This window comes from Eubalaena glacialis, chromosome 10 (assembly GCF_028564815.1).
Source record: "Eubalaena glacialis isolate mEubGla1 chromosome 10, mEubGla1.1.hap2.+ XY, whole genome shotgun sequence".
Taxonomy (NCBI): domain Eukaryota; kingdom Metazoa; phylum Chordata; class Mammalia; order Artiodactyla; family Balaenidae; genus Eubalaena; species Eubalaena glacialis.
The window spans coordinates 37708856-37726023 of NC_083725.1; the positions used below are offsets into that span (position 1 = coordinate 37708856).

Sequence of the window (17168 nt, forward strand, 5' to 3'; positions counted from 1 at the left end):
CTCTAGGAAATCTATAAAAATTTATATTAAAAAACTGACATATAAAGCAATAAATCACAATGAAATAAATTAAATAAACAGAATTACATGACAAGCAAAGACAGCATTCTCCACTGCAGTGGTTCCATGAACACAGAACATTTCTTTTAACATATGTTAACCTCTTAACTTGGTGACCTCTCTTTCACTATTTTAACTAATTTCATTGTGCTTTCAAAACTCATATGTTATTTTCTTGCTGTTTTTGTTGGTGGTGGTCTGTCTTGCTTACTAATTTCTGGGTTGAGCTTAAGTTCAGTGTTACCAAGAACCAGATTCAAAGAGAGAGAGCAGTAAATGCAAGATATGACTTTTATTACAGATATAAACTAATAAAAACAGAAGTTATCATGTTTGGCTACTTTTTGTTCTACTAAAGAGTGTCATACTGATGGTACACCAAAACAGAACACTACTTAAGATCACTTATATTTGGATCTGAGATGCATACATACATATGACCATGAGGGAATCAATTTTGTCAAGACATGGAAAGCTGCCTGACTTTGTTATTCTGCCATGTGCAATGTAACAGTATTTGTATAATATAAATGTGACAATATAATAGATAGGTGCCACTCTTACCAAATAATTCTGATTTCTATTCAATTGTGAGTTAAGTAAGTTTCAAATCACAACATTATTATGGGAATAAAGTGAGCTAATCTACACAAAGCATTTAACACATTGTCAGGCACAAATATGTTGCCTTAAGATTTGAAAAAATGAGTTAACCGTCCTTTTTATTAGCTCATTTTTAAAGTTCCTAAGTAAGGGAATTTAAGAAAGTAATACACATTCTTAACAAAATATGACTAAAAAAGGGAAAGAAGACAGTGACATCTTTATCTCCCTCAAATACGCTCAATAAGTTGTAAATACAATAATAAAGCAAATATCCAAGTTAAAAAGAAAATTAAAAAGCATTTAGTTCCCTAGAATCTTAAATTTCAGAAATTTGACAAATTACATAATTTACTTAGAAGTAGACAGTACTGTTCTTAGAAGTGTTCAAGAATTTCTTCAAAGACTCAATAAGCAGCAGTTATTTTCAAAGAGTGCTACATCCACATAGCTAAGGAACTTCCAAAATTACTTGTAAGAAGTTAAATATTTAGCAATTATTCTCCAAAAGAACAACATATAAGTCTTACCATATTTCCCATCATCTCTGCCTTGATAATCCTGGCTCCCAACTTGTTCTTCTCATCAACACTCAAGATGTGGATAGAGTCATCCACTGGACTACTCCTGTTTGAACAGGACAGATTAAGAGCATATGAAATACAGGTACATATTAATAACAAGTAAGTTGTTGCAAGTAACATCACCAATATTCAAATGTTACTTTAATTGACCTTAACAAAGCATTCAGCACAAATAGATCATGATTCTAGTACATTAAATAAATAAATAAATAACCCTCAATGCTCCACCATAAATCAGTACTTAATGATTCTACGTTACAATGCCATGATGGCCTATGGCAGTTATAATATCTGACCAAATATCCAGTAGCAATGAGAAAAATAATATAAGTCAGCTATTCTTCATTACTTAATATTCCCATACTCATTCTAAAAAAGAAACAAACAAAAATTAAAACACTAGAATCAGGCCATAACTCTACACAGCTAGGGAAACTCTTCTCATTCAATGTAATAAATTACTGATAATCTAAGAAACTATAATCAGGAAATTACATTTAACTGCATTTAAAGAATAAAAACAGTGACCATGTGCTCTTGCAAAGTCAACCCAAAATTAGACAACATAAACTAATTTACAACTAATATCATGTGTGAAACCTATACTATGGAAGCCTCACAGAAGAAAAGAGAAATTTCCAGCCAAGGTCAGATTCCTGGCATATACAAAGTGGTCCCAACTTACTGCCTTAAGAAAGATTTGAGACTACAGTGCAGGGAGGGTGAACCCAGGCAGAGCATGAAGGACTCCTTAATGAGAAAGACATAGCTAAGAGTCCAAGGCAGCTAGAGAGGGGAGAGCTACACAGTGAAAGAATCCCAGAGAAGTGCAGAGAGTTCCCGTTGAGTATTCAGCAAGACACTACCTGGAGTCAGAGAAAGAACGATCCCAAAGGGTTAAAGGAAGAGTATTCAGCACTCCTGGAAATAGTGCCTGGTCCTACAAGTCAGACTAGGAAAATTCGTAATTCTGAAAGCACTGGGTAGAATATTAAGGGTCTTGCTTCATTAGTGGGAAATAAGTCCTAGATTAAATGCTGCTCTCAGCCCACCTAACAAATATAAAAAGCAGGAGTCAAAAGGACCAAACAGTCTCCAATTAAGTTAACTGTGTCCCAAAATAAAGCTCGAGAATACTTACAGGAATGCAAAAATATCCAGCACTCAACAAAGTAAAATTCATAATATCTAGTATCCAATTAAAGATTATCAGACATGCAAAGATGTAGAAAAGTAAAACCCATAATTAGGAGAGAAAGTTATCAATCAAACCAAGAACTGACACAGATGTAAGAAACAGCAGACAAGGGCATTAAAAGTTATTATTATAAATTTATTCTATATGTTCAAAAAGTTAGAGACAACTAAGATATAAAATAGATAAGAATTTAGTTTCTACAAGTGAAAATTACAATGTCTGAGATAAAAAAATACACTGAAAAGGATTAATGTAAGATTAGACTGCAAAAGAAAAAATCAGTTAACTTGAAGCATTAGAAACTATGCAAAATGAAACACACAGAGAAAAAGAATTTTAAAAACATGAAAGAACAACCGAGAGCTATGGGACAACCTTAAATACCCTACTATTCATGCCATTGGAGTCCCTGAAAGAAATGGGAGACAGAAGAAGCAAAGGCCAAAATTTACCAAATATGTTGAAAACTAAAAAACTTTCATATCCAAGAAGCTCACAGAATCCCAAGTACAAAAACAAGACAAACAAAAAAATGACCTGAAAAAAAACCACAGCAAGGCACATCATAATCAAATTGCTCAAAACTAGTGATAAAGAGAACATTTCAGAGCAGCCATAGGAGGAAAAAAAAGACAGTAATGCACATAGAAACAAAGGAAAGTATGACAGCAGATTTCTCACCAGAAAAAATGCAAGCAAGAAGAGAGTAGCAATATCTTTAAAGTACTTTAAAATGCCAACCTAGAATTCTATATCAAGTGAAATTATCTTTTAAAAAAAAGTGAAATGAAGAGTTTTTCAGACATAAAAAGCTGAAAGAATATTAAAGAAAAGCCTTCAGGCAGAAGAAAAATTATACCAGACTGAAATATGGATAAACCCAAAGGAAGGAAGAGCAACAGAAATGATGACTACAAGGGTAAATATTTAATACTTGTTTCTTACTACTTAAATCTCTTTAAGATAACTATTTAAACAAAAATAACAACAGTGGTTTATAACAGGTATAAGTAAACTGTATGACAACACTAACAAAAAGGACAGGATGGGGAGAAATGTAAATAAACTATTGTAAAGTTCTTATACAGGAGTGGCATAATATCACTTGAAGGTAGATAAATTAAAGATGTATGCTGTCAAAGCTAAAGAAATCATTAAAATAACGAAAAGTATACAACTAAAGAAATGAAATGGAATCATAAAAATACTCAATCCAAAAGAAGTCAGATAAAGAAGAAAAAGAGAATGGGACTTCCCTGGTGGTCCAGTGGTTAAGACTCCACGCTCCCAATGAAGGGGGCCAGGGATCGATCCCTAGTCAGGGAATTAGATCCTGCATGCTCCAACTAAAAGCCCGCATGCCACAACTAAAAGATCCTGCACGCCACAACTGAAGATCCCACGTGAGGCAACGAAGACCCAGCGCAAAGGAAGGAAGGAAGGGAAGGAAGGGAAGGAGGGAGGGAGGGAGGAAGGAAGGAAGGAAATATTTTTTAAAAAGAAGAAGGGGGGCTTCCCTGGTGGCGCAGTGGTTGACAGTCTGCCTGCCGGTGCGGGGGACACGGGTTCAAGCCCTGGTCTGGGAAGATCCCACATGCCGCGGAGCAACTAGGCCCGTGAGCCACAATTACTGAGCCTGCGCATCTGGAGCCTGTGCTCCACAACAAGAGAGGCCGCAATAGTGAGAGGCCCGTGCACCGCGATGAAGAGTGGCCCCCACTTGCCGCAACTAGAGAAAGCCCTCACGCAGAAACGAGGACCCAACACAGCCATAAATAAACAAATAAAATTTTTTTAAAATTTAAAAAAAAAGAAAAAGAATAAATAACAGATAAGACAAAGAGAAAACAAACAGGAAAATTACAGATTTGAACCTAATTATATCACAATATACATAAATGGTCTAAACACCTGAATTTAAAAGGCAGAAATCATCAGATGGATATAAAAGCAAAACTCAACTACAAGAAATGCACTATAAAGACATAAATGTTAAACATAACATGATGGAAGAAGATGTAACATGTTTTAACACTAGTCAAAAGAAAGCTGAAGAGGTTTACTAAATATCAAATTAGATTACAGAGCAAAAGATATTGCCAGGGACCAAGAAAGTCATTTCCTATGAAAAAGAAGTCAATCCATCAAGAGTACAGAAGAATCTGTAAATATTTATGCACCTAATAACAGAGCAACAAAATACATAAAGCAAAAACTGACAGAATTCCAGAGAAATAGACAAATCTACAATTATAGTTGCTGATTTCAAGAACCCACTCTCAATACTTGATAGAATAAGTAAAGAGAAAATCAGCAAGGATATGGAAGACCTGAATAACACTAGCAACTAATATGACCTAATCAACATTCACAGAATACTCCACCCAACAACAGAATACACATTCTTTCCAAGTGCATATAAAACATTTACCAAATAGACGATATCCTGAGCCATAAAACAAGTTTCAGTAAATATAAACGGATTCAAGCCATACAAAGTAAGTTCTCTGACCACAGTGAAATTAAATTAGAAATTACCAAAGACATCTGCAAAAATCCTCAACTATTTGGAAACTAACTAAAACTAATTTAGCACACATGTAAATAACCCATGTGTCAAGAACAGAATCAAAGAGAAATTTAAAAGTATTTTCAACTGAATAAAAATATAAACACAACATATCAGAATTTGTGGGATGCTACTAAAGCATTACTTACAAGGAAATTTATAACACTAAATACTTATATTAGAAAAGAAGATCTCAAATCAATGATATCAACTTACAACTGAAGAAAGCAGAAAAAGAACAAATTAAATCCAAAGTAAGCAGAATATAAGAAGTAATAAAAATCAAAGTGGAAATAAATAAAAAACAGAAACAGTAAAGAAATTCAATGAAACTAAAAACTGATTAAGACAATCAGTAAAATTGATAAACTTCTAGCCTGAATGATCAGGAAAAAAAAAAGATACAAATTACCAATAAAGAAATGATAGAAGCAAAACGAACGCACATTCTAAGCACTTTACAAAAAGCTATCTGGAAGGCAAATAAGCACCTGAAGAGATGTTCAACATCAACAGTCATTAGGGGAACACAAAACCATGAGATACTGGTACACATCCTCTAGAACAGTGAAAATTAAAAAGACTGACTATTCCAAGTTCCTGCAAGAAGGTAGAGGAACTGGAAGTCTATAACACTGCTGGTGGTAGTGTAAAATGACACAACCACTTGGTAAAACACTTTGGCAGTTTCTTAAAATTTAAATATATAGTTATCATATGATCTAGCCATTCTTCTCCTAGGTATTTACTCAAGAGAAAAGAAAGTGTACGTTCATACTAAGACTTGTACATGAATGTTCAAAGAAGCTTTATTTATAGCAGCCAAAAACTAAAAACATTCTAAATGTCCACCAGCAGGTGAATGGAAAAACAAATTGTGGTACATATATCTGCTAATGGCATGCTATCCATCAACAAAAAGGAACGAACTATTGTTATATGCAACAACATGGATGAAATTCAAAATAATCATGCTGAATGAAAGAAGCCAGCCAGAGCAAAAAAAAAAAGTGTATAAGGTATGAGGTATGATCCCATTTATATAAAACTCTAGAAAATACAAACCAGTCTATAATTAAAAAAAAAAAAAAAAGATGAGTGGTTGTCTAGGGGGGTTGCTACGGTGTGTGGAGAGGCAGGAGGGATGATTATGAAAGGGCACCAGGAAACTTTTGGGGGTGATGGTTTTATTAGAATATACACATTTCAAAAACTTACCAAATTGTACACTTTATATACATATGCAATTTGTACATATGCAGTTTTATGTAGATTATACTTCAAGAAATTGTTATTTTTAAAAACCCTCAAAGGGAGTGATAAAAAAATTTAAAGCAGAAAAAAATCAGTCATAATCACAAATATTAAGACTATATCTATGATATTACTAGTTTTCTTCCATATCTAGATTTTATCATACTCTATTGAAATTAACCTGAGTTTTCAACACATATTCTGAGCAAGTAATAGCAAAACACACAAAGAGCTCAAAATCAAAACTTTAACCATTGTGGAAATTATATTTAAATACTGAATTCCTTTTGGGCAAAAAAAAAGAAATCTGTTAATAGAGAGCATTTGAGGGTTTTTTTTTTTAAAGACATTAATCTCTGTAGGAAATCAAAAAAAAAAACCCATTTCTACTCATATTGGTGAAAGGAAAGGCAATACTATGGTGCTTAGACTAAGAAATGTAAAATATTTCAGGTAAAGCACCATTAGAAAAAACATATTTTTATTCCCTCTCAAGTTCCTTCAGTCTACATTTTTAAAACCAGTGCAGTGGGGACCCTGCAGTCGTGTAAGCAGGAGAACGTTACTCATTTTTACATGCTTTAATAAAAGATATTGCTTGTATCATTAGTTGTACGTTTTTTGTATGGAAAATATTTTTCAGTAACTTTTTTCAAATTAAATTCTGAGGTATACATCATTTTTCTTGTATTGTAAATGTAATTTATTTGAATTTCAGGCAACCCAATAATATTTCTACAAAAATGTCAATAAACATGAGATGAATAGCAGAAGGAATTTGTCAAAGTCATATGATTTAAGTTCCAAGGAATATCTCTGATACAAAAACAACCTCTCTTGTTACTTCATTCTTTGTCACACAAGACCAGATAATTTTTTTCAAATTTGAATGAGTAAAAGAAACAGTCTATTTCTCACTTTCAGTTTCTAAGGATGACTTAAAGGAAACATGTGCACATGGAATAATTTTAAGGCAATTTTATTCCAAAGGTTCATTAATATTTTTTTGTAAAAATAAAATATGCTTATAGCAGTAAGTCATAACAATGAGAGACATTTCAATTTTATGAGCTGTGTGTAAACCAAATTGTCACATCACTCTTTGTGTGTATGTCGTCCATATACAGATGAAAAGGAACACCAATATTCTGGGAACCATATGTTAAAAAATAACTGACTTAAGTCATCAAGAAAGAATTCCTAAAATTTTTTCGCATCACCCATACCCCTAGCCACACTCTCCTCTTCTTTAATGTTTCCACTCAAGGCTAATCCTTCTCTACTTGTGTGAGTACACTGGATCATACATACATCCACACTAACCTTGAGATCCTGTTGAATTACCCCATCCATCATCACTCTATGTGTTTAGCTTCTTCTAAAACTGATACCAACTCTTTTCCACTAATATATAAACATATTCAAGTATCTGCACCTTAAAAAAAATGGGAGTGAGGAAAGCACTTCATTTCACCCATGTATCCCACATACACTTTCTATCTCTACCATATCATAGCCCATAGCCATAATTTAGACTAAGAAATCTGGCTTATAAATCCTCTTTTACAATGATAATATTCTTGATTGAATTGCTGAAGACCTGTATTATTGTCTATCCAAAGGCACATCTTTGTCATTTTACCAGACTCTTCCCTGCTTTTGAGAAACTTTACTTTTCTCTTCACTTTTCAGTATGCAAGCTTAAAGAATCAATCAAGAGAGGGCAATCAAGAAGGTATGCTGACGTCCAACCAAAGCTCACAAGTTTCAAGAAGATAATTGGAATCTCAAGAGACCTTTAAAGAGGCAACTTTCATGGTCATGAAATTCATACTCCACACATCTTTTTTTGTTTTGTTTTGACCGGGCTTGGGGGGGGGTGTATTTTCTAACAGGAATTGTTTATTAGTATATGGAACGTAGATCAGGATAAATGAGATGATACAGAAGAATTCTGAACATCTCTGATATTTTCAGTATTAACAGATACTTCAACACACTTAATATTGATAGAACAGTAATAGGTATCAAATAAAGACATTAAAATTAAAGTTCTTGGGCATCAATGACTGAAGAACACATTATTGTTAACACCATAGCAAAGACACTGCTCTGCAACAAACAGCACAGATTCTTCCATTTATAATGGAAGACTCTAAGCATTTATAATGACGAGCAGATGCTCTGAAAGAAACATCACCATGACATCTGCAATTATCCTATAAAAATAAAAATGTACAAGCGCTTCTCATTTTCCCAGATTACTGCTATATTTCAAAAGCCCTCTTCACAATCATTTTCTAAAAAGCAAATCCAATTTTCCCACTAAAACGGGACTCTCTTTACAACACACACGCAACACAGACACACACACACAACACAAACTCTGGCTGAAAACTTTTGAGGAAAAAATAATTTAAAAAGCTCCAGCTCAATGACATTTCAGAAACCTTGAGTATATTGCAATTATTCTTTGCCTGCTGACAGTATTCAAAGATCTTGTCCCTTTAATTCTTCTTTTCTTACCACTTGTTCTCAAACTTTCTCCCCTAAGGATCTCATTACTAAACTCAAATCCTTCAGAACCTGGTATCCTTCTCTTGTCCTCCTAGGCTATCATAGCAAACTCTGCCAAGGTTTTTAACCTTTTTAACCTTATATAATATTTTATATTATATAAAATGAGTTAGTTCCTGATATCAACTTAGATAAAATCTAAATTAAGGACATCACATTAGTTTTTGTTCATATTACATACTATCCTAGTTTCAAACTCTTGAATATATATAACTAATATATTTTCCAATAAAGCAAAATTATATACAAACACATTTTGTTTCTAAGAATAAAAAGCTTAAAATTCTTAATCACATGGGCCACTATTAGAGGATGTCTTCCAGCTACTTAAGGGCCTAAAAAGCACAAAGGAAAAGAATGATAAATCAGATCACAATAAGAATGAATGAAAAAATAGATGAAAAAAGAAAAGTAAAAACACAAAAAGAGGAAATCTAAAGATGAAGAAAAATTATATATATCACATGACAACTATAGAAGTGCTCACAAAAAAAAAAAACCTCAAGAACTAGGTAAAATATATGACTGGTTAATAAAATAAAATTAAAATTAACAACATTTATAAAAATTTGCCAAACTTCACCCATACTTACATAAATGCAAACCAAAGAAAGCTTCTGTTCCTCAACTATATATCTATGGCAAAGATTAAAAACCTCAATAATACTATCAACAAGGAAAAGTCATTCTCATACGTGACTGGTAAGAGTGTAAATTGGTTAGTAAAACAAAATATATAAATATAATTCCACTCCGTGGAATTTATTTTATAGCTATATTTAAGTAGTAATGCAAAAATACACATACAAAACTATTCACTGTAGTATTATTTAGAGCAACAAACTAGAAATTACCTTAAAGTCCATCAATAGGAAACTGATGAGAAATACTAGCTTTATACTGCTATATTTCAAAAGCCCTCTTCACAATCATTTTCTAAGCTTTATAACATAATATCAGAGACTTCAAAATGAAAAAAAGCACATACATATGGGCTGGTGTGAAAGGTCTTGAAGATAATACTGATTGGAAAAAATAAGATTCAGAATAGTACAGTTATCTGTTGGTATATTCCAGGACCCAATGTAGATACCAAAATCTACAGATGCTCAAGTCCCTTATATAAAATGGCAGTCAGCCCTTCAGTATCCATGAGATCCCCATCCTTAGATTCAACCAACCAGGAATTGACAATATTTAGAAAAAAACTTTAAGAAAGTTCCAAAATACAAAACTTAAATTTGCCGAGAGTTGGCAACTATTTACATAGCATTTACACTGTATATACAACTATTTACATTGTACTGGGTATTATAAGTAATCTACAGATGATTTAAAGTATATGGGAGGGAGGAGAAGAAGATGGCGGAAGAGTAAGACGCGGAGATCACCTTCCTTCCCACAGATACATTAGAAATACATCTACACGTGGAACTGCTCCTACAGAACACCCACTGAACGCTGGCAGAAAACGTCAGACCTCCCAAAAGGCAAGAAACTCCCCACGTACTTGGGTAGGGCAAAAGAAAAAAGAAATAACAGAGACAAAAGAATAGGGACGGGACCTGCACCAGTGGGAGAGAGCCGTGAAGGAGGAAAGGTTTCCACACACTAGGAAGCCCCTTCGCGGGCAGAGACTGCGGGTAGCAGAGGGGGGAAGCTTCGGAGCCACGGAGGAGAGCGCAGCCACAGGGGTGCGGAGGGCAAAGCGGAGAGATTCCCGCACAGAGGCTCGGCGCCGACCAGCACTCACCAGCCCGAGAGGCTTGTCTGCTCACCCGCCGGGGTGGGGGGGGGCTGGGAGCTGAGGCTCGGGCTTCGGTCGGATCGCAGGGAGAGGACTAGGGTTGGCAGCGTGAACACAGCCTGAAGGGGTTAGTGCACCACAGCTAGCCGGGAGGGAGTCCGGGAAAAAGTCTGCAGCTGCCAAAGAGGCAAGAGACTTTATCTTCCCTCTTTGTTTCGCGGCGCGCAAGGAGAGGGGATTCAGAGCACCGCCTAAATGAACTCCAGAGACGGGCGCGAGCCGCAGCGATCAGCGAGGACCCCAGAGACGGGCATGAGACGCTAAGGCTGCTGCTGCCACCACCAAAAAGCCTGTGTGCGAGCACAGGTCACTCTCCACACCGCCCCTCCCGGGAGCCAGTGCAGCCCACCACGGCCAGTCTCCCGTGATCCGGGGACAACTTCCCCAGGAGAACGCACGGTGCGCCTCTGGCTGCTTCAACGTCACGCCGGCCTCTGCTGCCACAGGCTCACCCCGCATCCGTATCCGTCCCTCCTCCCGGCCTGAGTGAGCCAGAGCCCCCGAAGCAGCTGCTCCTTAAACCCCATTCTGTCTGGGCGGAGAACAGACGCCCTCAGGCGACCTACACGCAGAGGCGGGTCCAAATCCAAAGCTGAACCCCGGGAGCTGTGCGAACAAAGAAGAGAAAGGGAAATCTCTCCCAGCAGCCTCAGAAGCAGCGGATTAAAACTTCACAAACAACTTGATGTGCCTGCATCTGTTGAATACCTGAATAGACAACGAACCATCCCAAATTCAGGAGGTGGACTGTGGGAGCAGGATATATTAATTTTTCCCCTTTTCCTTTTTTTGTGAGTGTATATGTATATGCTTCTGGGTGAGATTTTGTCTGTATAGCTTTGCTTTATAATAGCTTTATTTTACTTCACTATATTTTATCCTCTTTCTTTCTTTCTTTCTATTTTTTCTCCCTTTTACTCTGAGCCATGTGGATGAAAGGCTCTTGGTGCTCCAGCCAGGCATCAGGGCTGTGCCTCTGAGGTGGGAGAGCCAACTTCAGGACACTGGTCCACAAGAGACCTCGGAGCTCCACTTAATACCAAACGGCGAAAATCTCTCAGAGATCTCCATCTCAACATCAAGACCCAGCTTCACTCAACGACCAGCAAGCTACAGTGCTGGACACCCTATGCCAAACAACTAGCAAACAGGAACACAGCCCCATCCATTAGCAGAGAGGCTGCCTAAAATCATAATAAGGCCACAGACACCCTAAAATACACCACCAGACGTGGACGTGCCCACCAGAAAGACAAGATCCAGCCTCATCCACCAGAACACAGGCACTAGTTCCATCCACCAGGAAGCCTACACAACCCACTGAACCAACCTTAGCCACTGGAGACAGATACCAAAAACAACGGGAACTACGAACCTGCAGCCTGTGAAAAGGAGACCCCAAACGCAGTAAGATAAGCAAAATGAGATGACAGAAAAACACACAGCAGATGAAGGAGCAGGGTCAAAACACACCAGACCTAACAAATGAAGAGGAAATAGGTAGTCTACCTGAAAAAGAATTCAGAATAATGATAGTAAAGATGATCCAAAATCTTGGAAATAGAATAGACAAAATGCAAGAAACATTTAACAAGGACGTAAAAGAACTAAAGAGGAACCAAGCAACAATGAAAAACACAATAAATGAAATTAAAAATACTCTAGATGGGATCAATAGCAGAATAACTGAGGCAGAAGAACGGATAAGTGACCTGGAAGATAAACTGGTGGAAATAACTACTGCAGAGCAGGATAAAGAAAAAAGAATGAAAAGAACTGAGGACAGTCTCAGAGACCTCTGGGACAACATTAAATGCACCAACATTCGAATTATAGGGGTCCCAGAAGAAGAAGAGAAAAAGAAAGGGAATGAGAAAATATTTGAAGAGATTATAGTTGAAAACTTCCCTAATATGGGAAAGGAAATAGTTAATCAAGTCCTGGAAGCACAGAGAGTCCCATACAGGATAAATCCAAGGAGAAACACGCCAAGACACATATTAATCAAACTGTCAAAAATTAAATATAAAGAAAACATATTAAAAGCAGCAAGGGAAAAACAACAAATAACACACAAGGGAATCCCCATAAGGTTAACAGCTGATCTTTCAGCAGAAACTCTGCAAGCCAGAAGGGAGTGGCAGGATATACTTAAAGTGATGAAGGAGAAAAACCTACAACCAAGATTAATCTACCCAGCAAGGATCTCATTCAGATTTGATGGAGATATTAAAACCTTTACAGACAAGCAAAAGCTGAGAGAGTTCAGCACCACCAAACCAGCTTTACAACAAATGCTAAAGGAACTTCTCTAGGCAAGAAACACAAGAGAAGGAAAACACCTACAATAACAAACCCAAAACATTTAAGAAAATGGGAATAGGAACATACATATCGATAATTACCTTAAATGTAAATGGATTAAATGCTCCCACCAAAAGACACAGACTGGCTGAATGGATACAAAAACAAGACCCATATATATGCTGTCTACAAGAGACCCACTTCAGACCTAGAGACACATACAGACTGAAAGTGAGGGGATGAGAAAAGATATTCCATGCAAATGGAAATCAAAAGAAACCTGGAGTAGCAATTCTCATATCAGACAAAATAGACTTTAAAATAAAGACTATTCCAAGAGACAAAGAAGGACACTATATAATGATCAAGGGATCAATCCAAGAGGAAGGTATAACAATTGTAAATATTTATGCACCCAACATAGGAGCACCTCAATACATAAAGCAAATACTAACAGCCATAAAAGGGGAAATCGACAGCAACACAATCATAGTAGGGGACTTTAACACCCCACTTTCACCAATGGACAGATCATCCAAAATGAAAATAAATAAGGAAACACAAGCTTTAAATGATACATTAAACAAGATGGACTTAATTGATATTTATAGGACATTCCACCCAAAAACAACAGAATACACATTTTTCTCAAGTGCTCATGGAACATTCTCCAGGATAGATCATATCTTGGGTCACAAATCAAGCCTTGGTAAATTTAAGAAAATTGAAATCGTATCAAGTATCTTTTCCGACCACAACGCTATGAGACTAGATATCAATTACAGGAAAAGATCTGTAAAAACTACAAACACATGGAGGCTACACAATACACTACTTAATAACGACGTGATCACTGAATAAATCAATGGGGAAATCAAAAAATACCTAGAAACAAATGACAATGGAGACACGATGACCCAAAACCTATGGGACGCAGCAAAAGCAGTGCTAAGAGGGAAGTTTATAGCAATACAAGCCTACCTCAAGAAACAGGAAACATCTCGAATAAACAACCTAACCTTGCACCTGAAGCAATTAGAGAAAGAAGAACAAAAAAACCCCAAAGCTAGCAGAAGGAAAGAAATCATAAAGATCAGATCAGAAATAAATGAAAAAAAAATGAAGGAAACAATAGCAAAAATCAATGAAACTAAAAGCTGGTTCTTTGAGAAGATAAACAAAATTGATAAACCATTAGCCAGACTCATCTAGAGCAAAAGGGAGAAGACTCAAATCAACAGAATTAGAAATGAAAAAGGAGAAGTAACCACTGACACTGCAGAAATACAAACGATCATGAGAGATTACTACAAGCAACTCTATGCCAATAAAATGGACAACTTGGAAGAAATGGACAGATTCTTAGAAATGCACAACATGCCGAGACTGAACCAGGAAGAAATAGAAAATATGAACAGACCAATCACAAGCACTGAAATTGAAACTGTGATTAAAAATCTTCCAACAAACAAAAGCCCAGGACCAGATGGCTTCACAGGCAAATTCTATCAAACATTTAGAGAAGAGCTTACACCTATCATTCTCAAACTCTTCCAAAATATTGTAGAGGGAGGAACACTCCCAAACTCATTCTACGAGGCCACCATCACCCTGATACCAAAACCAGACAAAGATGTCACAAAGAAAGAAAACTACAGGCCAATATCACTGATGAACATAGATGCAAAAATCCTCAACAAAATACTAGCAGACAGAATCCAACAGCACATTAAAAGGATCATACACCATGATCAAGTGGGGTTTATCCCAGGAATGCAAGGATTCTTCAATATACGCAAATCAATCAATGTGATACACCATATTAACAAATTGAAGGAGAAAAACCATATGATCATCTCAACAGATGCAGAGAAAGCTTTTGACAAAATTCAACACCCATTTATGATAAAAGCCCTGCAGAAAGTAGGCATAGAGGGAATTTTCCTCAACATAATAAAGGCCATATATGATAAACCCACAGCCAATATTGTCCTCAATGGTGAAAAACTGAAACCATTTCCACTAAGACCAGGAACAAGACAAGGTTGCCCACTCTCACCATTATTATTCAACATAGTTTTGGAAGTGTTAGCCACAGCAATCAGAGAAGAAAAAGAAATAAAAGGAATCCAAATCGGAAAAGAAGAAGTAAAGCTGTCACTGTTTGCAGATGACATGATACTATACATAGAGGATCCTAAAGATGCTACCAGAAAACTACTAGAGCTAATCAATGAATTTGGTAAAGTAGCAGGATACAAAATTAATGCACAGAAATCTCTTGCATTTCTAAACACTAATGACGAAAAATCTGAAAGTGAAATTAAAAAAACACTCCCGTTTACCATTGCAACAAAAAGAATAAAATATCTAGAAATAAACCTACCTAAGGAGACAAAAGACCTGTATGCAGAAAATTATAAGACACTGATGAAAGAAATTAAAGATGATACAAATAGATGGAGAGATATACCATGTTCTTGGATTGGAAGAATCAACATTGTGAAAATGACTCTACTACCCAAAGCAATGTACAGATTCAATGCAATCCGTATCAAGCTACCACTGGCATTTTTTCACAGAACTAGAACAAAAAATTTCACAATTTGTATGGAAACACAAAAGACCCCGAATAGCCAAAGCAATCTTGAGAACGAGAAATGGAGCTGGAGGAATCAGGCTCCCTGTCTTCAGTCTATATTACAAAGCTACAGTAATCAAGACAGTTTGGTACTGGCACAAAAACAGAAACATAGATCAATGGAACAGGATAGAAAGCCCAGAGATAAACCCATGCACATATGGTCACCTTATCTTTGATAAAGGAGGCAAGCATATACAGTGGAGAAAAGACAGCCTCTTCAATAAGTGGTGCTGGGAAAATTGGACAGATACATGTAAAAGTATGAACTCCCTGACACCATACACAAAAATAAACTCAAAATGGATGAAAGACCTAAGTGTAAGGCCAGACACTATCAAACTCTTAGAGGAAAACATAGGCAGAACACTCTATGACATAAATCACAGCAAGATTCTTTTTGACCCAGCTCCTAGAGAAATGGAAATAAAAACACAAATAAACAAATGGGACCTAATGAAACTTAAAAGCTTTTGCACAGCAAAGGAAACCATAAACAAGACCAAAAGACAACCCTCAGAATGGGAGAAAATATTTGCAAATGAAGCAACTGACAAAAGATTAATCTCCAAGATTTACAAGCAGCTCATGCAGCTCAATATGAAAAAAATGAACAACCCAATCCAAAAATGGGCAGAAGACCTATATAGACATTTCTCCATAGAAGATATACAGATTGCCAACAGACACATGAAAGAATGCTCAACATCATTAATCATTAGAGAAATGCAAATCAAAACTACAATGAGATATCATCTCACACCGGTCAGAATAGCCATCATCAAAAAATCTAGAAACAATAAATGCTGGAGAGCGTGTGGAGGAAAGGGAACACTCTTGCGCTGTTGGTGGGAATGTAAATTGATACAGCTACTATGGAGAACAGTATGGAGGTTCCTTAAAAAACTACAAATAGAACTACCATACGACCCAGCAATCCCACTACTGGGCATATACCCTGAGAAAACCATAGTTCAAAAAGAGTCATGTACCAAAATGTTCATTGCAGCTCTATTTACAATAGCCAAGACATGGAAGCAACCTAAGTGTCCATCATCGGATGAATGGATAAAGAAGATGTGGCACATATATACAATGGAATATTACTCAGCCATAAAAAGAAATGAAATGGAGGTATTTGTAATGAGGTGGATGGAGTTAGAGTCTGTCATACAGAGTGAAGTAAGTCAGAAAGAGAAAAACAAATACAGTATGCTAACACATATATATGGAATCTAAGGAAAAAAAAAAAAAAAGGCCATGAAGAACCTAGTGGCAAGACGGGAATAAAGACAGTCCTACTAGAGAATGGAGTTGAGGATATGGGGAGGGGGAAGGGTGAGATGTGACAGGGTGAGAGAGTGTCATGGACATATATACACTACCAAATGTACAATAGATAGCTAGTGGGAAGCAGCCACATAGCACAGGGAGATCAGCTCAGTGCTTTGTGACCACCTAGAGGGGTGGGATGGGGAGGGTGGGAGGGAGAGAGATGCAAGAGGGAAGAGATATGGGAACATATGTATATGTATAACTGATTCACTTTGTTATAAAGTAGAAACTAACAC

At 36.4% G+C, this 17168-nt stretch overlaps 1 protein-coding gene across 2 annotated transcripts in view; it reads right to left on the reverse strand.

The window, feature by feature from the left end:
- CWF19L2 (CWF19 like cell cycle control factor 2) overlaps nt 1–17168 on the reverse strand; it is a 198368-nt gene that overhangs the window by 99101 nt on the left and 82099 nt on the right. For both annotated transcript variants that reach the window (XM_061202601.1, XM_061202600.1), the window contains exon 9: nt 1194–1290. In XM_061202601.1, coding sequence (XP_061058584.1) covers nt 1194–1290 — 97 coding nt within the window. The remainder of the gene's footprint in view (nt 1–1193; nt 1291–17168) is intronic.